We start from the raw sequence: 26,800 nt of genomic DNA on the forward strand, positions 1-26,800 counted from the left end.
GAATTCTTCTGACAAATGGAGATTCTCCACAGATACTTAAAAGTTACACTCAGACAAGAATTTATCAGGGCCCAGGAAATAAGGGGCTTGTGGTATTGCATTATTCATGAGAAGGTCTGCTAGAGCAGAACCCCTGGTGGTGGGCTTAACAGTAGACTAGTTTTATACCTGGCTCCCTTCTTTGTGGCAGCGGCCTGGTCCCTGCCTTCTTTTGATGTATACATTCCTTTTGTATTGTGTCACTGTAACTCGGTGGATGTATCTTGCCTGGTTTCTTGTTATTCTTTTGTATAAAAAGTTCCATGCTCGACTTGACAAATTACATTCAGATTCTACACAATCTCCTGTGTGCATCTGTCTGTCATTTCCGCCGACTGCTTGCCCATCTGCACCCAGAGACCCGTCCTACGCGGACAAGGGACCCAAGAGGGTCTGCGCCACTTAGGCTCTCATTTACTTCAATTACCTCTCCTAATCAAGTCTCATTCTGAGGTCCTGCGGGTTTGGACTTCAATGTAAGTGTTTGGGGAGGGGACACAGTTTAGCTCATGCTTTTATTTCAATGCCGACTCCTAAACTCATTAGTTGAGGGTTGGTCTTGGTTTGCTGTATTTTCCTGACACACTCAGCCTTTCATATAGGTGGTCAAAGTGGACTCTGACACAGAGTTGTTTGGTATTGCACATTCAGAAATGTAAACGCTATCTAGAGTGTGGAGGTCCATGCCCATACCTGTAATTCCAGCATTTGGGAGGTTGAGGCAGGAAGATCAGTAGTTCATGGTTAAGTTGGGCTCAGTGAAACCCTGCTTAGTGAGTTGAGGGGAGAAGGGAGAGAGAGCTAGGTTTGTAGTTCAGTTGGTAGAGACCTTTCCCACTTTCCCAGTATACATAAGCCCTGGTTTTGATTCCCCACCATCAGCCTGGTGGTATACACTTATAATCTCAGCATTTGGGATGGGGAGGTGGAGAGATCAGAAGTTCATGGTCTTTCTTTGCTGCATAGTGAGTCTGAGGCCAGCCTGGGGTCGAATGAGAGAGAGGTACTTGCTGTGTCTGCCCACCTATGATGCTTTGAGGACGTAAAAAACTAAGTCAAAGACTTAAACCCCCCCCCTCTTTTTCTCTTTCAGTGGAGAAAATTGTGAAATGGAGAATAATAGAAAATGGATACTTTTGCATGTTTCCCCCTATGGAAACAGCAATCTATTAATGGGAGAGATAACATCTGTGCCAAGAATCCGATAAAAAGAACATGCAGCTGGACACTTTTAGTTTACATGCTAATTGACTCAAGGAACTGAAAGAATTTTAGCTCAAATTAGCCCGATTCCATATCAGTTTCACAACATGTATTTAGTAATTAGGAATGAAAAATTATGGCTGCCTACAGGGTGCTGTACAGGAAGTAATTGACTACAAGAATCAATAACTTCTCAGAAATACTCTGGAAGAGTTGTCACTACTGGGGAATGACCACCGGAGGGCAACAGAGGTCCTGGCATGGGATCTTGTAGCTGTGCATCATCTAGGAAGGCACAGCTGCTTTCCTTTAAATCCTTTCATGACAAGTCCTGTTCCAGACACTGGCTGACTTCTAGATCATCATGCTCATACTAAATGTTGCAAGGCCATAACATGAGAATCCTGGTCCTTTTATGACTGACTGACTCCTGTTCAGTTGGTTGGAAATTTTCTCTTGAGGTTAAAAGTGTTTTACTATCTCAAAGTTACAATGAAAATTAATTCAGTCTGTTTGAGGGAAATCTGAAAAGTGTTTATAAAAATGAAGAACAAGACTTTGGTGAACATTTTGCATCTACGATCTATCTTATTTAGAAATAGACATGCAGACTGGGCATCCTGACATAAGCTTGTAATCTTAGTACTTGGATGGCAGAGGCATCTGTGAGTTCATGGCCAACATGGGCTACTTTCTTAATGACACCCTGACTCAAAGCAAATTCAACAAGTAGAACACACACACACACTCGCACACACACACACATGTACACATGCACACACATGCACACGCACATGCACACACATGCACGTACACACACACACACACGCACACATACATACACACGCACACACACATGCATGCACACCCACACATGTACACACACCTACGCGCGCACACACACATGCTTGTACACGCACTCACACATGCACACACACATACACATGCACACTCACACACACACACTGGCACATATGCACACACACACACACACACACACACACACAAGCAGGAGGGCTGTTTGGGAGGTAGAGAGCATCACTGGCTTCATTCTGTTTTGCAGAGCAAGTAGGTGGTGCTCAGAGAACTTTAAAGACCAAAATGACCAGGGGTGGGGGAGGCAGTGAGGGTGTTCCAGACTAGGAGATGACCAAGTAAACCATATGGACAGTGGCTAGGAATGGCGACATCTGTGTGTAGTTGTAGGTACTCAGGAAACTGAGGCAGGAGGATGACTTGAGCTCAGGGAAATGGTGAAAAGTTTTGGATTCGCATTTTTACCTTAATCCTTAAAGTAGCACATAGTGTCTTAGTCAGGTTTTTACTGCTGTGAGCAGACATCATGACCAAGGCAAGTCTTACAACATATATTTGGGGCTGGCTTACAGGTTCAGAGGTTCAGTCCATTATCATCAAGACAGGAACACGGCAGCATCCAGGCAGGCATCGTGCAGGCAGAACTGAGAGTTCAACATCTTCATCTGAAGGCTGCTAGTGGAAGACTGACTTCCAGGCAGCTAGGATGAGGGTCTTAAAGCCCATGCTCACAGTAACACACCCACTCCAACAGGGCCACACCTTCAAATAGTGCCACAAACCATAACATATGGTATCCCATAAACATACAATCTGAAAAGCGTTTATAAAACACTTTTCAGTGTTTATAAACGCTGTGTATGTGAATTTACTAATAAAGTAAGGGAGACAATATATAGATAGATTTCCATAGGGCTCATGAAGAAACTATGCCATTTTATATAAGGGACCTGTGGATTTGCATTTCTGTATTTGTGAAGGTAGAGCGGCAGAGGAATGCAGGTCCTAGTCAATTCTCCGAGGATTAGTGTATACAAAGGTCAGGACTACCAAGTCCATCTACATTCTAGGGAGCTTGATATTTTTTTGTTGTTGAGGGTTTGGGCTTACAAAATTGGGGTGCAGCTTTATGGCACAGCACTTGTCTAGCTGGAGTTGTGGGTTGGTATTTAGCTCTGCAAAACAAAACAACGGTCTCTTCTAAATCCCCTACTCTAACCCATCAAACTACTCAATACAATTCAAGGACAAGACATCACACAGGGACTAAAATAGCTCAGATGTAGAGCGCTTGCTTAGCATATACAAAGTTCTGAGTTCAAGTCCTCACACCACATAAGTCACTAGAGTCCACTTCTAGAAAAAAGGCAGGGCATCAAATGGAGGGATGGAGTTGCCATCCCACAGTCAAAAACTCTGACCCAGAATTGTTCCTGTCTGAAAGAACTGCAGGAACAAAAATGAAGAAGAGCCCGAGGAAAAGGAGGTCCAGGGACCGGCTTGGGATTCAGATCAGGGGAGGCTCCAAGGCCTGACACTGTTACAGATGTTATGGTGTGCTTACAAACAAGAGCCTAGCATGGCTGCCCTCTGAGAGGCCCAACAAGCAGCTGAAAGAGTCAGATGAAGATATCTACACCCAACCAGTGGACAGAAGCTGATGATCCCTGTGGTTGAATTAGGGAAAAGCTGAAAGAAGCTGAGGAAGAGGGCAACCCTATAGGAAGACCAGAGTCTCACCTAACCTGAACTCCTGAGATCTCTGTCACGGAGCCACCAACCAGGCAGCGCACACCAGCTGATGTGAGGCCCCCCACATATATACAGCAGAGCATTGCCAGGTCTGGACTCAGTCAGAGAAGATACACCTAACCCTTGAGGGACTTGGCGCCCCAGGGAGTGGGGAGGTCAGGTGGGTGGGGTGAGGGTGGGGGCATCCTGTGGAGAGAGAGGGAGGTGTGGAATGTGGAACAGTCTGAGGGTGGACCAGGAGGGGAGATAAAGACTGAACTGTAAAAAAAGATTAAAGAATAGGAAAAAATTACCTATAGAAAGAGAGAGAGAGAGAGAGAGAGAGAGAGAGAGAGAGAGGATAGATTGTACACGCCTTGAGGCAGAGACAGGTGGATCTCTGAGTTGAAGGTCAGCCTGGTCTATAGAGGTAGTTCCAGGGCAGCCAGGACCACTTGAAGAACACTGTCTCAACAACAACAACAACAACAACAACAACAACATGCCAAACAACAGCCAACCAAACACACCACCCCATACACATTGATTTCTGAAGTCCTTTTTCTTCCCTCACTGGCCCCTCCTGCTGAGATCTGCTTCTGCTGGAGTAACGGAGTATCTCACCAAGCTCAGTCCACTCACTCAGTTTTTCATGCCATCACCCTGGAGTTTTTATTTTAGGTTATCCTACAGATGGGTGGTTAGTCTTTTCTCTCCTCCTGTAGATACCAGTGTTGTCTTATCCACCTCCTCCCAACAAAACAACTCATATTCCTTAATTCCATTCATCAGATACTATCTACTGTTGCCTTGGAAGTCCCGGGTGCACATCAGAGAAGGAATTTACCCACCAGAAGGGCTGACCTTTCAGGAGAGTTGACAGATCCTAACAATAAACACCGTTTAAAGTACTTTAGAGGCATTTCACGGTCCAAAGATGAGGCCAGCTTTCTTTCTTTTTCTTTTTAATATTTTATTTATTTATTATATGTAAGTACACTGTAGCTGTCTTCAGACACCCCAGAAGAGGGCGTCAGATCTCATTACGGATGGTTGTGAGCCACCATGTGGTTGCTGAGATTTGAACTCAGGACCTTTGGATGAGCAGTCGGCGCTCTTAACCGCTGAGCTATCTCATTAGCCCCAGCTTTCTTTTTTCTTCTTCTTCTTTTATTAAAAGCTGGAATCGTCAATTGAAACAAAGTGTGCAGAATGTACACTGAATGTTTTTCCGTTCTCATTTCTTTTTACCTTTTTGTCTGTCTTCTTCAAGCAGATGTTCCTTATCTAGCCCGCAAATTTGTGAAGTAAGAATAACATCGAGATGTCTGCTATAATCATCATCCCCTTCAACAAAACAGCAGATAGGAGTTCACTTTGGATGGACATAATGTTTCTTTCCGGAAACCTGACGTAGATATAGGCTGACTCGAGCCGGTTAGCTAGGTATCAAAATCAGATTGCCAAGGCCTCTCCTGGCACTACGTGGTCCAAGTAGAACTTCTTTCTGCGAGCTGCGGAGGCAGAGAGGAGCTCTGAGTGCCATCCTACTGCCAGAGAGGTGGAGGTTCACCCTGCGGTTCACAGGGCGTGGCCGGAGGCGGGGAGAGTGCTAGGGCGGGCCCTGAGCCAGAATGGGCTGTCTTTCGTGTACAGGTAGTCCTTTACTAGTTTGGCCCAAGTTGCAGCCCGTACGGCCTCCAGTTGCCGCCTCCCATGCCCAAGTGGTGGAGGGGTTGTCACGTGACACCCAGGAGGCCGGAACTGGGCGGCTTGCGTGAATTGCAGGAGTTTGACAGAAACAGACCGCGACGTCGCGGAGGTAGGGTGTATGGCCGAGGCTGTGAAGCCCCGCCGGGCCAAGGCCAAGGCCAGCCGCACCAAAGGCAAGGTGAGGATGCTGTCACTGCCATGCGAGCCCTCTGCTCGCCGCGCGCCCCGTGGGGTCCCGTGGGGTCCCGTGGGGTCGCGCTGTCAGGGCCGCTTGGCCGGCTCCCTGACCCGACTTCACTGGGCTTTTGCTCATTTTCTTTACTTCCCACACCAACGCCTGGCTGCGTGCGCTGAGGCAGCTTTTTCCTCCATCTTTCACTTCCTAGCCTCTCCTCTGTAACATGGGAGCCCTCCCAGGTTCTGGAAATGCACGGAGACCTGACGTCCTTCGCCTGGGAAGTATAGATTGTAGATAGCAGCGATATGTCAAACCTCTTCGTTTTCAAAATTCAGAGCGACAGTGTTATTTCCCGTGTATCTGATTGTTTACAGTGTGGCGTGAATATACAGAAATCATCCCAGGGCAGAATCCAGGCAGTAGGGATGGGTTTGAAATTTTTTTTCTGGATTGTTGCATGTCAGCGTGGTTTTAGGTGGACTTGTTTTTAGGTGCATTTTGGGTTTTTCACTTTGCTCCTGTATACTTGCTGAGACGAACAAGTTACATTCTACCCTAAGGTGTTGGTTAGACCCATCTGTAGCTATAACTATGTATATTTAAATAGGGTTTTAATTATGTCGCCCTGCCTGGCCTGGAACTCACCATATATCTCAAACTCCCAGAGGTTCGGTGTGCCACCAGACCTGACTATCATCTAGACAAACTTTGCCTTATCCAAAACAGAATTTACACGAATTGAAATCAACAATGAAGGTGATATTACTGACATACATAGGGGGATTTCCTTCTTCAGAATGGGTGATGTTACTGAACCTAAAGTATAACTTTTTGTGTGTTTGGGAATGAGTTTTAACGGTGATTTGTAGAAACTTAATTTAATAGAGTGCAAACGAAGTGTGTGGATTCCTTTGGTAATGTGGTATGGATTCAAAGGCTTAGTTCAGGAAGTGGAGTGTCACGTGCTGTTGTGCCAAGGTTGCTGTGGCTTCTGGATTTGTCCCAGTACCTGGCCTACATTCCTCAGTGCTAACTACCTGGTAGGTGACTCCAGGATGACAAGTTGTGGTTATGTGTCTGGTGTTTACTACTGGATACTTTAGACAGAGCCCTAATAATGGTTTTATTCTTTTAGTTTGATCTTCTGTTAAAGAAAAAATCCCCCCCACACCCCCCATTCTGAGGATCTGGACTTCATTTATCTTAGTAAACGTAGGTTTAATAGGACAGAGTCTTGAATTTGGATTTGCTCTGCAGATTTAATAGGTTTTGTAGTTAGGCGAGTGATGATGACACCGGAGGAAATGAGACTCAGCTGACTCAAGGATGAGGTTTGAGTTCAAGGCCAGCTGGGGTTGATAATGACGTCTAGGTTAGCATGTTGTTATATGAGCCGACCCTGTCTCAGAAACATTGTATCAAGTTGGAACTTCTAACAACCAACAGGTGTGTCTGGTAATAGATGGGGTGGGTTAGGATGCTTCCTGGTTAACAACCCCCCCCCCTACTGCTTAGGAAGTTGTTGTCCTCCTCTGTTTCTTCTAGGCATGGGTTGTTGTTGGAATAAAGTTGGGCAGTGCTATGTATTATTATTATCTAAGCCTCCTTTGTGCCTTGTGAGAGCCACGTATTGTTTCCCACAAAAGGATTCTATCCGTTTGGGATATAGGAGAAAACCCTTAGGCCTCATTGGTGCTTACAGTCAGGAGAAGCCAAACCCAACCCAACTGAACAGTACTCATCGACATTAAGACACATGCTAGTAGGTGAGAGCAGTGCCGTGGCTAAAGAACAGCTGTGGTCGAGTTTTGCAGTACTTGTGAGAGGCTTGGACAGGTTGCAGTTTCAAATAGTTGGGCAGTGCAGTCCTTATTCAGGGGGACTTGTTTGTTTTTGTTTGGATTTGTTTATTTTGAGACAAACTGTCAGCCCTGGCTGTCCTGGCACTCACTATGTAGATCAGGCTGGCCTTGAACTCTGCACGCCTCTGCCTCCAAGTGCTGCGATTAAAGGCATTTGTCCCCTTCCACCCCTGTTAAGGAGACTGACAAGAGAGGGTGCTGCAGACTGGAGGGGTTAACAGACCGAAAGCCAGTGTGTTCCGTCCTTGAAATTGCAACGGGGCCGTGTGGCTAGGGTGGGGCGAGTGGGCAGAAGCGGAGTGGTCAGAAAGGCAGGCCCTGTAAGGAGGTTAGCCTTTCCTCCCTGTGACTTTAGAGTTTGTGTGGGCTTGAGCAGAGGAGGGTAGGCTCTGACTTAGGCTTCTCGGGGAACTCTGCGCTTGCGTGGTTGAAAAGAAAGTACCAGGGGTATTAATGTGAAAACAGCTCAGATTTCAGAGGGAGTAGGAGATTCATTCCGGAGCCAAGTGTTAGTGACTGTGGCCTAGGGACACAGCTTTATGTGACCCAGAGTGCCACACTGTAGTGCGGTGACAGTTTCATTAAGGTCTTGTAGTTAATCCAAGAAAGCCATAAATAATTAAAAAAAAAAGTACCAGTGGGACATTAGTTGGTTGGGTTACAGTGAAGAGGGAAATCTGCTGTAGGCCTCAGGGTTGGTGGAAGCCAGGGCTGTGTAGGTTTTGAAATAAAAGTTTGTTAGTAGCATAGAGATATTGTGTGGGGTTGGATATGTGAATCTAGTTTTCTGGACTTAGCCTGAGGCTGAGATGAAAATTTGCCAGTAATTAACACATAGCTTCAGATGGCAGAGAACTGGAGGATGCAGAGATGGAGGGCAGACATAGCCCCTCATGGAGGGCAGAGGGTGGAGGGCATTTGTATAGCATGTGAAACACCCTGGGTTCTGTCCCTGATACTGAAACAGTAGCAGTACTGAGGGCATTTAAGCCAGAAGCAGAATCGTCTCATTCTTTGGATTAATGCCTTAGTAAGAAGGGTGGTAGGATGGCTCAGTAGGTAAGGGGATATATGTGCCAGCCTGGTGACCTGAGATCAAATCCCGGAGCACAAAGAAAGGGGGAAGGAAAGAACCAGGCCCTGGAAGTTGTCCTCTGACCTCCACCCATATGTTCCATCTCCCCTGCCCCACCCTGTCTGTCTCTCCCTCTCACAGACACACAGAATGTACATGCATGTGTGCACACACATATATTAATAATAGATCAGTAAGTTAAAGAAGTGGTCAGATCCAACTGCCCTTCATTACTAAGTGGTTGGGAGGAGGAGGAAGAGGAGGAGCCGGAGCCAGAGCCAGAGCTGCCAAGAAATGAGCAGTTCGTGAGGTGGGCCGTGCTCCCACGGCCTTCACGGAGACTGTGGGTCCTGGAAGCTGAGGAAAGAGTGGAGGAGGGAGGGAGAGGTCAAGTCAGCCACGTGCCTCGGATGAGGGAAGCAGGGTTGGCAGGTGATCAGAGCAACACTAAAATCTTGAAGCCCCAGGGACAGTGCTCACAGAAAGAGCCCCATCCGAAGCACAATGCCTTCTACCTGTGTGGCAGTCTGTACCCAAAGAGAGCTGGTAAAACTGCCTCCAGTGCTTGGATCTGACACTTGTGCTGGTATGCCTACCTCTCCCTCCTTTTAATTGATCCCAGGCTAGGCTTCATGCCACATGTGTAGCGTGGGGCACACACTGGGTTGATAAACCACACTGGTTTTAAAACAGTCTAATAACAGGCATTGCATACAATATAAAAACTGAGCCATAGTGATTCATGAAGGAGGTCCGTGTCTTTTAAGGAAAGAAAGGAGTTGTAGGTTTACTTAATGGAGTATGCAGAGAGAGGTGGAAGGCATAGTTGACGTTCCCACCTGTGTTTCAGAACAAACATACTGCATGACTGTTTTCACACTGCTTAAAGAAGCACACACACGATCGTGTGCACATGCACATTCAGAAATGGACAGCCCACCTCTTTCTCCAGGAGATGCTGTTTGTCACAGCCTGTGCCCTTCTAGTTTAGCTTTGCCCTCTTCTGCCACCACAGCCCTCCAGGGCATTTGACTGTGACAAGCCCAAGGTCCAGGACCAGAAATTATGTAAAAGTTTTAAGAAAGAATGATGTAAATTGTGAACACAAACACAGGCAAATTCCCCAAAAGAGACAATTGTTGTCCTCGCAGGGAAGAGGGTACATGAGCAGCAGTTAAGAGGAGTCGTGTGGGGCTGGGGAGATGGCTCAGCGGTTGGTAGCACAGGCTGCATTTTCACAGGACCTGACTTAGGTTCCCAGCGCCCACATGGCAGCTCACAACAGTCTGTAACTCCAGGCCCAGGTACTTAGACACCCTCTGCAGCACCAGGCACATGTATGGTGCACGGGCAAAAGACCCATACACAAACAAATAAATGTTATTAAAATAATAAATATAAATAAATAATAGCATAATAAAAAAGTTACCTTGTCTCGAGGGTGTTTGTGCAGCTCCTGAATGTCGGCCGCTGTAATAGTTTCATGGTCTGCTTCAGAACCGCTTAGCTGTTCTTCCACACATATTGAAATAGCTTATTGTTTTGGCCATTAATCTGTAGAATTTTTTGGCTGAGCGTTCAGAGAAGAATAATAAGCAAGCACAGGTGATTTGTTTGACTCTCTTGCTTAAAATTTCACAGCCAAAAATGAACTTTCATTCCCATGTGTAGTTTGTTTGACTGTAACAACTTTTTTCTTTTCTTTTTCAATTTTTTTGAGACACATCTCTCCGTATGTCCCTGGCTGTATAGACCAGGCTGGCCTGGAACTCACATAGAGCAGTCTGCCTTACCTCCTGAGTGTTGAGAGCATCCCCATGCACAGTCTTTAATGCAATAGCACTTTTACAATGCCATTTAAATAAGATTTCCATATTTAAGAAATGGCCTATTGTGTCTTACCTACTTACTTTTCATGTGTACTGTGCATTTTGCCTTTCCAGCTTTGTGAGTTGAACTCAGGCCATTAGGCTTTTGCAGCCCCTTTACCTGCCAAGCCGTCTCGTCAGCTCAGACATGTTCTTTTAAGACCATAATTATAATTGTTTGTTCGGGGTCACTTGCTTTCGTTGTGGTGTTGAGATAGGGCCTCATGTAGCAGGGTGACTTGGAATTCTCTGTACCTGAAGATGAGTTTGAGCTCCTCATCCTGCTGTTTCGTTTCCAAGTACTGGGTGTGCCATAGTGCCACGCCATCATATACATTAAGGGTTAATTTTTTAAAGATGATTCACTGATCACATTTTTGTTAGTATTATTGATTGTACAAAATAATGTGATATTTTCAAACATGCATGTAACATGCTTTGATCATATTTACCCCTCACCCATCCAATAGTTATTTATTTTTTAAAATTACTTATTTTATATATGTGAGTGCATTGTCGCTATCTTCAGACACACCAGAAGAGGACATCAGATCCCATTGCAGATGGTTGTGAGCCACCACGTGGTTGCTGGGAATTGAACTCAGGTCCTCTGGAAGAGCAGTCAGTGCTCTTATCACTGAGCCATCTCTCCAGTCTCATATTTTTTAATTTTTTTATTTAAGACAGGGTCTCACTCTGTAGCTCTAGCCTGGAACTCACAAGGAGTTAGCCACTGCTTTCTGAATGCTGGGGTAAGGGTGTACTCCACCAGGCCTGGCTCACAGTTACCTTTCTTTTGATACAGGGTCTGACTGCCCTTGAATGTGTGGTCCTTCATCTGCCTCTGCCTCTCAGTGCTAGGATATCTATCTATCTATCTCTATGCCCTTAATTATCCATTTATCTATGCTCATTAATTATCCAATTACATAACTACGTCTTCTGTGCCACAGAAGGGCTTATCAAAACCAATAAATTAACTTGGGTATAATAATGTTAACTAAAAAATAGAATATATTTGCATTTCAAGTTTTCTCCCTAAAATAATTTTTTTATTTTTGTTGTTCCAGGATCCATTCTGGAATCCCAAGTTAGTTTAGTTAGCACATCTGTAGCTTCCTTCTTCCTCTGTCGGCTGCTCACTCTCCCCTTTTCTTCCGGCTCCATGACAGAGTTACTTTGTAGATTGTTTGAGTTTCAGCTGGCAGTTTCAGTGGTAAATTGAGGTTATGCCTTGCTAGAAGGCCACCACTGAAACTCTGCCTCTCTTGGAACATTGTATCAGGGGATGTTTGCCGAAACGCTGTCTCTCTTGGAACATTGTATCAGGGGATGTTTGCTGAGGAATGCTTTCCTGACAATGCTGGCTTGGTTATTTGGTTATGGTGTGTCTGCCAGGATTCTCCATTGAAAGTCACTATTTTTTCTTTTGTAATTATGAAATACTTGAGACTGTTTGTTTTGCTTTTGCTCAGGTTCTGGCTCAGTCACTGTAACATTTGTCATGCCCGTGGCATCGTGGCATCACTGTCACTGTGGTTTAAATATATCCCCCAAGGAGGAAGTCATATGTTCAAAAGTTCACAGCGATACAGGAGGAGCTGTGGGCCCAGCAGGATATTAGGGGATGCCTGTTGAAGGAATTAGCGTGGTTCACATGAGACCCTGGTAGTTCTCAGAGTTGTTATAACAAGAGTGAGCTTGGCACCTCCACTCTCCAGCTTTCTGTCTCATACAATCTTTCCCCGTTTCTGTAGGGTTTGCTATTGTGATGTCATGGGGCAAGAAATCCTTACAGATGAAGCACCATGCTTTTGAACTGTGGTGTTAATAAATATAAGTATCCAGGTTTAAGCATTTTATTGCCACAATTGAAAATGGGCTAGCACTTGGGGGTGATGGTGACTTTCCGGTTTTCCTGCTCCTTGTATGTTTATTGCAGTTCTGCATAGAAGGGTAGTCACTTCCTGCTCACTGGGTTTATTTTTTATTTGTTCAGTAAGTATTTATTTTAGACTCACAGGTACTTCTTTTGCATGCTATAATCTAATGCTATGGGTTTGCTGGTTTGGTTGCTTGAGTTATTACAGCCTTCTCTTGAGTTTAGAGGGAACATGGTAGTCAAAATGAAGACATGTGTGGGTCTGTGGCAGTTAGAGATGCTTTCATTTTACTTAGCCTGTGGTACATGATCCATTTAAACATTCCATCTTCATTTTTGTTTCATAATTTGTCACTTATAGTGATATCTTTTTCTTTGCAGATTAGAGTAGTGAATGTCCAAATTGAATGTGCTCAAAATGGGCAATACAAAATATAGAGTATTTCATGAGGTGGATTTATATTCCATCTGTTAAATGTGAAAATTTCGATTTTTTTTCTTGAAGGAGAGAGTATTTTGTTTTGGGTCTCAGTTCGAAGGAGTTGTATGTCGTACAAGTAAGGTCTGGTCGCTCTCTTTGTGGCAGGAGGAGGAGGCGGCGGCAGCGGCTGGTTGCATCTGAGACAGGAGACTGCTGATACGCAGTTTGTTTTGTGCTTTATTGCACACAGAGGCACTGCCCACATTCACAGCACTCAGTTAATCCTCCCATCTGTGCTGTGTCTGCTGCAATGATTTTCTATCCTATCTTAAGCCCACTTCTTCTCAACTTGACAGCAAAACGTCATTTTAAAACGACAACATTTCATCTTTGGCTTCCTATCAGCTCATATCATCTAATAAGTAAAATTGTATTAATTCAATTAAAAGTCCCCATAGTCGTGATCACTTTGAACAATATTCAGAAATCCAAAGTCTAGACTATCTATCCTCTGAGAATTCAGATAGTCCATTAACTGTGAGCTCATATAAAACAAAAACATGTTATTATATATATGTGTGTGTGTGTTTGTGTATATATATATATATATACATATATATATATATATATATATATATATATATATATATATGTATATATATATAATGGTAAACATTCCCATTCCAATATAGAGGAAAGAGAGCATAGGTCCAAGGAAAGATTGGTTTGTCCAAAGTTAGATATGTGCCATCAGATCAAACCCCAGAGTCTACAGGAGCATATGCAGCATCTGGGCTTGTGATGACTCATCGGAGTCCATCTGAGTGAGCTCTGAGGACCCACCAGCTCATCATTTATAGTGCGTGCGACCTTATTCTTTGGCCAACTCAAGTCTATAGGCTTGCTTGATGGATGTCCCAAACCCCTCGCATGTCTAACATGCTGGAGTAGCCAGTGTACCTGAGGCTTTACCTACATAGCTTCATGCAATGTCATTTTCATTTCTCCTTCAGGGATTTTGTCCCTGTTATATGTTGGCACCATGATACAACTCTCCATGACCTCACAATTCTTGCATCTTTCATACCTGAAAAAGTGTTATCACATGGATAACATTGCTGAGTTTTGTGGCCAGCTCAGGATGTCGTCTTGTCACCTTCAGGTTCAGTAGCAGCGGCCTCTGTGTGCTGTTGAGGATGCCTGACACATTGTTTTGAAGCTGGGATTTCTGTGTTCCATTTCTACGTCAGGCTTTCTCTTTTCAGATCCATTTACATATTTATAGTTGGGGATTTCCCATGGTTGGATTAGTGTCCTCAAGGAAACTTTTGCCCCAGTGAGTGAGGGAGGCTTCTTCTTCTTCTTCTTCTTCTTTTTTTTTTTTTTTTTTTTTTGAGACAGGGTTTCTCTGTATAGCCCTGGCTGTCCTGGAACTCACTTTGTAGACCAGGCTGGGCTCGAACTCAGAAATCCGCTTGCCTCTGCTTCCCGAGTGCTGGGATTAAAGGCGTGTGCCACCACGCCCGGCGGGAGGCTTCTTCTTAATGGCAGAAATTCCCTGGACTGTTACTGGTGTTTGCAAACCCAATGTGTGTGTGGTTTTGAATTGCTGTCACTCAGATCCTCACTGTCATGCGTAGTTACTTATTAGGAAACTTTCACAGACTCACAGGGAAGAGGAGGAGGCACCATTGGGAGGATACCTTACGTCCTGTAAATGCATTCCATTTTAAAGTACAATTTCTGAGTATGTTCAGTTATGGTCATAGTCCAAGCATGGCAGAAGGAGCTCCTTTATAGAGTGATACTGTAAAGGCAGTGGGAGGTTGATTCGCTGGGGGCAGCCCACATCATAGGTGGTCAACAGGCCTGGGAGCTTGCTGGTTGGTTGCTTTTGGTTTACATTATCAGTTGCTGACAACATGGTGGCTGAGCTTAGCACTTTAAACTTCAGAGATGGTGCTTTGGAGTCTGTTCATGGTTGCCACGTGTTACTGAGGAGATCGAGGTTCTCTTATGAATACATTTAGAACTGGACTCAAAAACTCAAGGGCGCCGGGCGTGGTGGCACATGCCTTTAATCCCAGCACTCGGGAGGCAGAGGCAGGCGGATTTCTGAGTTCGAGCCCAGCCTGGTCTTCAAAGTGAGTTCCAGGACAGCCAGGGCTACACAGAGAAACCCTGTCTTGAATAACCAATAAAAAAAAACAAAAAAACAACAACAACAACAAAAAAAACTCAAGGGCAGTTTTATTAGAGTTTAAGAGTTTAAATGGCAGATTAGGTGACAATCCTGGCAACTGCCAGGAGAGATAGAGAAAATGCACTGTCTTTTACGTGAGGCCTGAAATGGAAAGGGAGGAAGGGAGTCTGTGAGCTGAGGAAAGAGCCCTCAGTGTAAAAGTTGAGATATTTATGTATAGCTTAAAAACTCCTCATGCTGAAACCACTAGCTCTTTTATATCTCCTGCCTTGCTTGTAGGAAAAGAAGAAGCATGAAGCCCTTCAGACTTGTGATGCAGGTCCCCTGCCAGAGACCTGTCGCGAGCAGGAGAGCCCGTGTCCAGCTTCTGAACTCAAAGGAGATGACCTGAAGTCGTCTGCTGACCCCCAGCTCCACAGTGATGTGTGTGGATGGAATGAAAGTGAGATGTTTGATATACCACTCACCTCCTTGACTATAGGGGATGAAGGTCCCCCGGTACAGGACACAGAGGACCTAAAAGAAAGGGGAGAGGTCACAGCCGGTGATGGAGATGATGAAATGGAGTTGAAGGTGGACCCTGGGGACAACGTTATAGCTAAAGGTGAACCTTGTAAGAACTTCCCGGAAGTAGAGGACCACACACTCATCCAGTGTGGGCCTCCAGAGAGCACACTGCAGCCTGACTTTCCCTGCACTCAGCAGGCAGTGGAGGGCTCACATGCCAGAGAACATCCGACTAGGAAGCAAGATGAAGCCGCCCTCGGCTGTTCAAAGGTGTTTCAGAATGTTAGCTTGCACAGTTCTTATGAAGCCAAAGAAGTTTCTCAGCCACCGAGAGTGAAGAAACTATATCCTGAGTTGCCAGCTGAAATTGCTGAAGTACCAGCTCTGGTGGCAGTGAAGCCATTGCTCCGTAGTGAGCGACTCTACCCAGAACTCCCGTCTCAACCAGAAGTGACACCCTTCACTAAAGAACAGCTCAAACTCTTGGAGCCTGGCTCATGGCTGGAAAATGTTGCATCATATGTAGAAGAATTCGATAACATTGCTCATCAGGACAGACACGAGTTTTATGAGCTGCTTTTGAATTACTCACGGTGCAGGAAGCAGTTGCTGTTGGCTGAAGCTGAGCTGCTCACTCTGATGTCTGACTGCCACAGTGCCAAAAGTCGACTGTGGCACTTTAAGGATGAGCAGATGGCCGTACAGGTATCTCCACTGTGTGCGTCAAGCTTCTGAGCTGCCTTTCCCATGGCGCTGTCAAACTTACGCTGGCCCTGGCTTCATCTGTCCAGGGATCACATGGTCAAATGGCCACAGGAGCAGGCACATAACATGGAGGAGAGGGGCAGAGTAGGGTGTGGCTCAGTGGAGAAGCACATGCCTAGTCTGGAGGGACAGCGGCCCTCGACATCTAGTTGACACTTTTATGATTGTGAGGAGTAGGGGATTGCTGCATCTCAGCTTTTCTCAGAGAAGCAGGAATCTGGATTTTTATATAAAGGATGCTAACTGGCAGTGTGGGCAACTAACTAAACACAAATACATGCAGATACATAAACTACAGAGTTCAAGCCAGCAAACCATATCTCAAGGTAAAATTCAGCTTTTAGACTATTAGTTTTAGATTTTGGCATAATGCCACAAGTGTGCAGTCAGTTGAGAGTGTACTGGTGGAGAGTGATAAAGAGAGTCCATTAGCTGTTACCCCGCTCCCAGGAGGCCAGAGCCACCATTTCCAAAGGACCCAGGAGGAATGGCGAGGAAGAGAAGGCCACTTTTGATAAGTTTGCCATTAAGGGGAAGCTGGAGGAGCTACTGCTGACACATGGGATTTGCTGGCCCCTCCTCTCATTTGTACAGTGCCTTGTGAATCTTTTTGTAGATTCTGTGGTAAGAGGCACATTGGAAATATTGAAAAAGAAGGGGAGGTGGAGAAAAAGCTCAATGGAGAAATAGGAGCTCTGGTTGCTCTTGCAGAAGACCCTGGCTCCATCCCAGCATGTGTGTGGCAGCTTGTAATTAATAACTCTAGCTCCAGGGGGTCCCATGCCCTCTGCTCACCTCCATGGGCAACTAGGCACGCAAGGGGGTGCACACACATACTAAGGGCGTGCACACAAATACTAAGGGCATGCACACACATACTAAGGGGGTGCACACACATACTAAGGGCATGCACATAAGGGCGTGCACACACATACTAAGGGCGTGCACACACATACTAAGGGGGTGCACACACATACTATGCAGAGGGAACAGTCATACACACAAAATCTAAAAAGGAAGGAAGGATCGAGTATGGTGGGAGGAATCAATATCAAGGAGAAGGATTCCTTTTGAGCAGAGAATGAGGTGGATCTTGAGATATTTTGGGCTACTGTGGAGTTGAGGGAATGGCACATTGGCCTTGGTGTTCTTCGCGTAGAAAGTAAAATGGCAGTTGTGAGAGTTTTAGGGATACATGTTACTGTTCCTCACTGACGTCGTAGAGTCATTTTTTTTTTAAAAAGATTTCTTTATTATTATATCTAAGCATACTGTAGCTGTCTTCAGACACCCAGAAGAGGACATCAGATCTCATTACAGATGGTTTTGAGCCACCATGTGGTTGCTGAGATTTGAACTCAGGACCTTTGAAAGAGCAGTCAGTGCTCTTAACCGCTGAGCCATCTCTCCAGCCCTGAGTCATTTTTAAAAAATGATTTGTTTATTTTATGTACATTGGTGTTTTGCCTGCCTTTCTGTGTGAAAGTGTTGGATCATCTGGAACTAGAGTACAGACCTGCCATGTGGGTGCTGGGAATTGAACCAGGATCCTTTGGAAGAGTAGCCAGTGCTCTTTACCACTGAGCCACATCTCCAGCTCCGTAGGGTCACTCTTTTCAGAACCCACCATCTATTCATGCCTGGCAGTGTTCTCTGACACTGACCATTATTTGCTAGTAGTGTTTTGTATGTACAGTATTGGCCCCCACTGTGTATATGTACAGTGTTGGCCCCTCTGAGTCATATGTACAGTGTTGGCCCCTCTGTGTCCTATGTATAGTGTTGGCCTCTCTGTGTCATATGTACAGTGTTGGCCCCCACTGTGTCATATGTACAGTGTTGGCCCCGCTGTGTATATGTACAGTGTTGGCCCCACTGTGTCCTATGTACAGTGTTGGCCCCCGCTGTGTACTAGGCTCTTTGAAATAGTGCCAGAGCCTGCAAGTCTCCACCTGCTGCCCGACTGCATCAGAGGCAGATGGTCTCTCATTTCATCCCTCCTCTAGGGCATCTGTGCAGATCAAGTGAAAGTCTACGGGCATCACCACTACCAGCGAGTAGAGATGAATGAAAATGTCCTGGGCGAGCTGAAGAAGCTGTTTGATGCCAAATCTGAGCACCTCCACCAGACCCTGACCCTCCACTCGTACACTTCTGTGCTCTCGAGGTTGCAAGTGGAGTCCTACATCTTCACACTGCTCAATAGCTCAGCTGCTCTGAGATCTTTAGCAGTTTATCAGGCAGACCAAGGTACGTAAGCAGTGACAGCTTCCCTCTTACACTTGAATGTGGGAAACAGTTGAGGGCGCTGGCCTGACTGAGTTGGCCAGACCCTAACAGGTTTCACTCTATCACTGTATATTTCTCCTGCCCCTCAGTAGCAGTGTAGGGTCAGGTCTGTTTACTGACCGTCCTTGAGGAGCGTGAGGCCTCCTTCCCCGTGGCTGTCAGTTTCCTTCCTTCAGGAGACCAGAGGCCGCCTCTCTTTGCCTTTGCTAAGTTGTGGCCCAAGGGGTTTGATCCCCAAACTAACCATTAGGAGACCCTTTCTTTTTCTTTTTAAAAAGTTTATCATTTTTACTATTGTTAATATTAGATTTACTTATTTTATTTTGTGTGTTTGAATGTTCTGCCTCCATGTCTGTCAGTGCACCACATGCCTGGTTCCTTGCGGAGTTCAGAAGATGGAGTTGGGTCTCTTGGCTTGAGTTATGGATGGTTGTAAGCTGCCATGTGGGTGCTGGGAATCAAACCCTGGTGGGTTCTCTGCAAGATCAAGTGCTCTAACCACTGAGCAAGCTCTCCAGGCCCCAGAATACCTTTTCATTTCCCTGTTTCTTGTACTTTATTTTTTTGTTTGCTCAATTTCTTGTTTTCTTGAAATTTTTAACTGAAGTAGAAATTGTAATTTTTTTCATGGTAGTTGCTTGCTCTCTCCTGGAGCCACATTCTCAGTTTCTCTCATGCATGCTAAGCTAAGCAGTCAGCCAACAGAGTTCCTCTTTAGACCAACTGTCTGACATACTGCTAGGACTTTGTGGGGATCATTGTGGGAGAGGGGAGGAGTTTATTTCCATCATGGCAGGGCATGATGGCAGGATATAAGCAGCTGTAACCAGGTGTGCAGTGCACAGACAGACATGCAGGTAGATTCTTGTTCAGGATATAAAACCTTAAAACCAACCCCCAGAGGCCCACTGTAATGAGGCTCCACTCCCTGCAGGTATACGACCTTCCACAAATCACCATCAGCTGGGCACTGAGTGTTGAGTATATTAGGGAACATCTCATTTGCAAACCACCCATTTTGCTCTTGGTCTTGGGCATCTCAATATGTACTCCGTTCAACTTCAAAAGTCCCCACAGTCTTTAACAGCATTGCTCTCAGCTCACCTAATGCAGTTTCAAGAGCACACTGTCTTGATTTTGCTCTTTAAAAAAAAAAAAGAGAGAATAAAGGCAAGCATAGTGGTGCACGTCTTTAGTCCAGCACTTGTACTTAAGAGGCAGAGGCAGGCAATTTTAGTCCAGCCTGGTCTACAAAGTGAGTTCTAGGATAGTTCTAGGTCTAGACAGAGTGAGACCCTGTCTCAAAAACAAACAAACAAACAAAAATCAAGCCAAACAACAAAAGAGAATAAGAGAGAGAGATGGGGAGATGAGTGTGTGTGTGTGTGTGTGTGTGTGTAGAGAGAGAGAATGAGAATGAGTGAGAATGAGAATGACAGGGATGGCTAGAGGAGACTCTTCAGACTTCCCTGAGTAAAATCCCCTTGTGAAATCTTTATAACAGTCCCAAGAGCAAAAGAAAAATTAACCTTTTGTAACATTTTAGAGTCGTGGGGAATCAGTCTGGTATAGTGTATATGACCAAGAGCAGCGAGGAGCCAGGGATCGTAAACTGAAATGTGGATCAGGCAGAGCTGCAGGGAGGTATGGCCCGATTGAGGCTGTAGGCTCTGGCTGCAAGGTTCAGGGCCTCGTCCTCACAGAACCAGCAGGGGAAGCATCAGCTCCCCTTGCTCCATGCCTAGGCATCTGGGGGCTTGAGGAAAAATCACTTGGGCTCCGAGACCCGTGGGCTGCCCTGTTTGTCTAGCTGGACTGCCTACAGCCCTCGGTTTCTGTATCGGGCTGGCTCCGCCTGCTCTGTGGCTGCAGCTCTCCTTGGTGGAGGCCCCGTGGTCCTGGCTTCTTCAGGGTCCTGAGGTCTTCACTGAAACTTAGGCTCCATGTCCCTCCGCAGCGCTGCTTGCTGGCCTTGCAGCTCCTTCTGGCCGCCTTACTCAGCGGCTCTCAGGACCCTGAGGGGGACCCCACGCTCCCCTCCTCACCGCTGCCTCACGTGGCTTTCCTACAAAACCAGGACTGTGTGGACAGTGGCACTGATTCTGTTAGCCTGAGATTTAGCTTGGCACAGTTGCCCACAACACACTGACCACACCTCAGTGCGCAGAGCATGCCGGGTTGAGAGTCTCCACCAAACAAACTATCATTTTTGAATCCAGTCTCATTCAGGTCTTCAGAACATGGACAGAACGGGCCAGAATACCACAGGAATGACCTCTGTCCCAGTTCCCAGGAGAGTCCTTGTTCAGCTCTTAAACACTTACTGAGCCAGGCCTTCACTGTCCCCAGCAGAATGGCCCATTAGGTTCTGCTTATGTCAGTAGAGACTTGTTCATTCCAGACCCTTCTGTGTTTCTCCAGCACATAGTCCCAAAGGCGTAAGGACTGAGTGCCATGCTTGTCAGAGCCACAACCCTGCCTGCCCCTTGTCACCATTACTTTGTATTGGTTGCTTCTCTGACAAGGGACAACTTAAGTCTGAAGAGTCGTCCCTCACAGAGCGGAAGCCACGACAACAGAAGCACCGTCAGGAAGTGGACAGCCCCCTTGGGTGTTTATCTGAACTAAATGTTTTACACATTTTGGTTTCTCTTCTTTAAGTGGAGAAACTAAGAGTCTACCTCCCCAGTACCATTCCAAGGACTCATTTAATCTTCTCTTCCCTATAGTTCCTAAACTGACAGAAAGCATCCCCTCTGATGTGTGTCAGCTGAAGGAGTGCATTAGTGTCTTGTTCATGTTCACCAGGAGAGTGAGTGAGGATGCCCAGTTCCATGAGGACATCCTGCTCTGGCTGCAGAAGCTGGTAAGTGAACAGATACAAGCATAGATGTTTATTGCTTGGGTAATTTAATTCATATTTTTTCTTCTATAGCTTTTTTAGCCAATTCATCTAATGAGTTAATAACTTTTCTTTGATGACACATGGTTACAAAGTTATTTGTCTTGTTACTCTGACTCTTTAATGAACTCTGCCTTTGAGGTCAGAGTTGGACTCGGGAGGAAATGGCAGAGAGAAGTCTGCCACATTTGAAGACTGGATGTTGACTCACCAAGTGTCTAATTATGTTTGATGATAGACTTAGTCACACTTAACATGAGAAGAAAAGTGTCAGAATTTGGAAAATTTAGGCGTATTATAGACAGGGTTATGTCTGGACACTCTAGCAGTATAGTGTGGACTTGACTGTGAGTCACCGTGTCCACGAGTCTGTGAACCCATGAGTTCTTTGTCGTTCAGGTGTCCGTGTTACAACGAGTCGGCTGTCCTGGGGATCACTTCTTTCTCCTGAACCACGTTCTCCGCTGCCCAGCTGGCATTCGTAAATGGGCTGTTCCTTTTATACAGGTATGATGGGGACTTTCTGGTTCTGGGGGTGGAATAAGGGTTTTATTAGGTAGTTTTCCTTAGGAAATGTCTAATATAACCCCCAAGCTAATTGAGTGCTATTTAAATGAAAGTTTAAAGATTGCCTTATTTCTACTACATGGATGCTATATGTGTCTGCATGAGTTTATGTACACCGTGTATATAGTGTCGGCAGAGGCTAGCAGGCATTGATTCCCTGGAACTGGGGTTCCAGGTGGTTGTGAACTTCCTGATCTGGATGTGGGGAACCAAACCTCTCTCTGGAAGAGCAGCCAGTGTTCTTACCCACTGAGTCATCTCTCCAGCTCCCTAAGTAAAACCCTTCAACCAGGAGGATGTGTAGGAGTCACTGTCAGAACTTTCTGGGCCATCACGGTTGAAGAAATTAGGACAGAACCGGAAAACTTGAGAAGTAACCCAGCTTGCTAGGCTCACAGGTGTTTAATTTGTTAAGATATTGGTGCAGGACATCTTACCAGGGCAGTTTTTCTTTTCTATCCCACAGTACAACGGGTACAGATGAAATATAATCTGTTAACATGGCAGAGCGGTCCTAGGCTTGTTAGTAACTCTTGTTTGACCATGTGATTTATAGATTCTCTTTTCCTGGGCACCTTTTGGCCATTTTTATTATTCATAGCAACCACTCAGATAGCAGGAACCAAAATATACTGCAAGCTCAACTCAGTTCCTTCCTAGTTTCTTAACTTTAGTATCTCTGGTGGCATGGAGCCTAAATCATTTTGAAGAGAAGGGGGGTGTTTTGTTTGTTTTGTTTTTTACTGGTTTACAGTAGCAGTGTTGCCCTCCATTCCCAGCTGTGTAGGTGTCTGCTGTCAGCTGCTCATCCTCGGCACTTAGGCTGAGGCAGTGCGCACAGGCTGAGTTGGTATGCATCGCACATAACTGCTCCAGCTTTGCCTAGTGCTTTGGCTTAGGTGTGAGGGTGAGCATTGTTCTCTGACTAGCATCTTGGTTGTTAGATGCGTATAAACCAGCTTGAGCTGGTTTTCTACAGTATACTTTTTTTATTTTCTGATTTCAGATCAAAGTGTTGAATAACCCTTCAGGGGTCTTTCATTTTATGCAGTCCCTTGCCCTGCTGATGTCTCCTGTCAAGTAAGTGTGGGAGAGCTTTGTGAAATAGAAATTGAAATACTTATATCCAAGGGTTAGTTTTCTTAGCTGCACATATTCAGAGGGAACTGCTAAGGGAAGTGTTATTCTAGAATGTAACATTGCAGATTTTCTTTAGGTGTGATGGCCCTGCCCCAAAGTGATGAACCTAGCTGCTTATTAACCGTTTTCTCGGCCCTCCTTTTAGTGTGTTTGTCTCTCGTCGTGCATGTGATTGTGAAAGGTGCCATAGACTAAGAGAAGGTGTGTTCTTAGAAGAGACTTAGTGTTAGAGGGGACCTGTGGAGCTGTAGTACTGCAGAAGGAGTGGCGCAGAGAGAGTGAGTAGTCAGACACAGTTCCGCAGTGGGTGAGTTGGCTCTGAGAGTGGGTTGGATTCACTGGGTGAGAGGGACTGAGGCAGAGGCCCCAATTCAGGGTGTGCAGAGGACTTGGGTGGAGGTAACTGCAAGTGATGATAACAGAGGTGAGGGACCGGGGTGGGAGCTGGGGGGAGAAGGCCTGGAAGTTAAAGACGAACTGTCTACACTTGGTCAGGCTTGGCCTGTGAGCCAGTGGAGGGTTCTTGAACAAGGAGCAGAAATTGTGTTTAAGGAAGATTAGACGAGGCATCGTGAGGCTCCGGGATTGTAAGGCTGTGTTTGGAGGATCGTCAGTCCAAGGTCAGCCTGGGTTACACCAAGACAAAACGGGTTCGGGGGCGGTGTTTAGGAGAGGTTGGACTGGAGGAGGGGGATGTTCTTCTTCATTGCTTCACTGATGGGTGCAGACATTTCCATCTCCTGGCTCAGGGTCCTAGTCTTTCTTAGTTTTGATAAGATACATTAAAAAAAAAGATTTATTTTTGTTTTTAATCATGGGTGCTTGTATATGTCTGTGTGTTGGGGGTGTACGTGAGAGTTTGGGTTCCTGTGGGGGCCAAAAGAGGGCACTGGATCCCATGGAGCTGGGGTTACAGGTCCTTGTGAACTGTCTGACATAAGTGGTGGGAGCTGGCCTTGGGCCATCTACAAGAGCAGCAACTGCTCTTAACCATCTGACCATTTATTTTAACTCAACTCTTCTCTTCTCTTCTCTTCTCTTCTCTTCTCTTCTCTTCTCTTCTCTTCTCTTCTCTTTCTTTCTGAAATAGGGTCTCACTATGTCGAGCAGGCTGGCCTGCAACTGGTTACTTAGCCTAGGCTGACCTTGAATTCAGAAATCTGCCCCCCTTTTTTTTTTTCTGCCTTCTGTAGTGGGGTTTAAAGATAAGTATATCATTCTTGGCCTAGTTTTTACATATTTGCTAATTTAAACCACTGGGCAGCTGGGCTGATTCCTGACTTCTCTTTAGAATAGATGATCCAAACAAGTGCTTGTGTCGGGCTTCCTGTGCTCATATGGTCAGAGTCATGTCTGTTGTTTTTAGAAACCGAGCGGAGTTTATGTGCCACATGAAGCCCAGTGAGTGGAAGCCATCATCTTCAGGGCCAGCATCTGGGAACTGGACACTTGTAGATGAAGCGGGGGAAGAGGTAACTTGTGTTGCTTTGTTTCCTTTAGTCCGTCCTGAGCGCTTCTTCTTTCTTGCCAGGAATCGTTCTAAGCACTTTGTGGCTAACCTCAGAGATAGATTCCGCATTTGTGCTTGGCTCTCGGTTAACAGTAAGAAGCTGAACAAAACTAGCAACAAGCAAGGGAAACAAAAACAAAAGCAATGCAGAGGGACCTAGTACTTGAGAGTTAAGAGGTCAGTGGGATTGGAAGAGTCTGTGAGGGAAGACACCATGGTCCATTCATGTCATTTGCTTTTCAACACGAGTTCCACAGAAGGCTCACTTGAGCATCTTATAAAGCTTGCCAGGCCCATACTTAGATCTAACTGTTCTGGGGCCTACTGGGAGATCTAATTTTCAGCCAGAGTAAAAAAAACTATTTCTCCTGTAGTTTCTGAGGCTCTTGTTTAGCAATTATATACATATTATTCTATTTTGCATTACTAAGTTAGCTTTATAAAAAGGTTTTAATGAGATGATAATTTTGGACGCTGAATCCTCCCTCACCCCTCCCGGCCATAGCATGGCACAGGTGCTGGTGGGGGCTTCATACTTCATAACAGATGGCAGAACACAGAGAATCTCATCCCAAGACAAATCTGGGAGCTGGGTAGGGCTAGCTTCTCATAGCGCCCTTTTATGAGAACTTGCCTTTGTTTATTTTAGAGGAAGCACCATCAATAATTAAGAGCCCTAACTAGGGCTCATGTCTTAAAGGCCACACACTAACTCCCAGCACTACTAAGCTTGGGACTAAGCTCCAGACTCGCGAATCATGGGGCAAAACCATAACTAAGCTGTAGTGGAAACAGTACATAGAGCAGTGCGTGTGGGGACACAAGTTAGCTTGGTTTCTAAGGTGACTTCAAGACTCTGTTTCAAAAGGAAACCAATGGTGTTCCCTGAATGACTTTGTTCACAGTTTTTTCTTGCCCACAGCAGAACCTGAGGCATCTGTAGCAAATACTAGCTGCTTCCTCAAGTATATTAAGATTGCTTCCTTACTTGTTGATTTGTCTGAGCAGTGAATCTCACAGTAAGGTTGTCAGGTTTTTTGTTTTTTTTGTTTGTTTTTTTTTGTTTCTTTGTTTTGTGTCAAGACAGAGTCTCTTTGTGTAGTCCTGGCTGGCCTAGAACTTGCTCTGTAGACCAGGCTGGTCTTGAACTCAAAGATCTGCCTCCTTCTGCCTCCTGAGTGGTAGAATTAAAGGCCTGTTCTGCCACGTCCTGCCTCTAGAAGAGCTTTTAGTCTTCTTTCTGATAGAAATTTAATGAGTGTTTCAGGCTCTGAACTATGGATATGAACCAGGTACATATGAATTATACTTGCATTTCAGAAGACTTCCATCTTGGCTGTGGATCTAAGGCTATGGGGCCGCTGGCCTCGAGGAGGAGTCTGTAGGGCCCCGTTGGGGTTTGTGGGATGGTTTAGTTTTATCCACAGCCTGCAGTGTGATCTTCTGGTTGGCTGATGTGACTTGCCGTCTTCCCTTTAGGATGAAGACCCTGAGACCAGTTGGATTCTCCTTAATGAAGACGACTTGGTCACCCTTTTGTCCCAGTTTCCCTTTCAGGAGCTCTTTCAGCATCTTCTTGGGTTTAAAGCCAAAGGTAGATCAATCTCTCTTGTCATAACTGAAAGGTGGTAGAGGCCCAGGCTCCACAGGGAGCAGCATGCCCTGTGTCCACCCGTGCAAAACCTCCTCTCTCTGTGTCTATAAGTTTTTTACTCATGTTTAAATGGAGGCTCAGTAGTGCACGTGTTACCTCTCTTAAATACACAAATGCACATTCTTCCAAGCTCCCCACGTGACCTTGGTATTGGAGCAAGAGTCGTGGGGCTAACTCCTCCTCTCCTGGCTTTCTCACTGAATCGTACGTCTGTGTTCTGCAGTGTTTTTGTCTACTAACTACATTTTTTTCCTTTTTATCTGTTTCACTTCTAGGTGATTATTTACCTGAAACAACAAGGCCCCAAGAGATGATGAAAATTTTTGCCTTTGCCAACTCATTAGTGGAGCTTCTGGCTGTGGGACTAGACACCTTTAACAGAGCCCGCTACAGGCAGTTTGTGAAGCGCATTGGATACCTGATCAGGTAGTGCTGCTGTTGGCACTCCTGTGCTGGCATTGCCTTGCTTGCCTTG

General features: G+C 45.6%; 1 protein-coding gene across 4 annotated transcripts in view; it reads left to right on the forward strand.

The window, feature by feature from the left end:
• Positions 1-5,529: 5,529 nt before the first annotated feature.
• Positions 5,530-26,800, forward strand: part of Epg5 (ectopic P-granules autophagy protein 5 homolog (C. elegans)) — a 98,917-nt gene continuing 77,646 nt past the window's right edge. Inside the window, exons 1-9 of one of the 4 annotated variants that reach the window (XM_006526445.4) lie at positions 5,530-5,680; positions 15,271-16,203; positions 18,270-18,513; positions 21,282-21,418; positions 21,854-21,961; positions 23,028-23,101; positions 24,528-24,633; positions 26,151-26,265; positions 26,601-26,751. In XM_006526445.4, the coding sequence (XP_006526508.1) occupies positions 5,621-5,680; positions 15,271-16,203; positions 18,270-18,513; positions 21,282-21,418; positions 21,854-21,961; positions 23,028-23,101; positions 24,528-24,633; positions 26,151-26,265; positions 26,601-26,751 (1,928 nt within the window). In that variant the 5' untranslated portion in view covers positions 5,530-5,620. Of the gene's footprint in view, positions 5,681-15,270; positions 16,204-18,269; positions 18,514-21,281; positions 21,419-21,853; positions 21,962-23,027; positions 23,102-23,582; positions 23,782-24,527; positions 24,634-26,150; positions 26,266-26,600; positions 26,752-26,800 lie in introns of those variants that run through there. The other 3 variants (XR_386367.2, NM_001195633.2, XM_017317777.2) reach the window with 3 other exon arrangements.

The sequence above is a fragment of the Mus musculus genome, chromosome 18 (assembly GCF_000001635.26).
Source record: "Mus musculus strain C57BL/6J chromosome 18, GRCm38.p6 C57BL/6J".
NCBI classification, from domain to species: domain Eukaryota; kingdom Metazoa; phylum Chordata; class Mammalia; order Rodentia; family Muridae; genus Mus; species Mus musculus.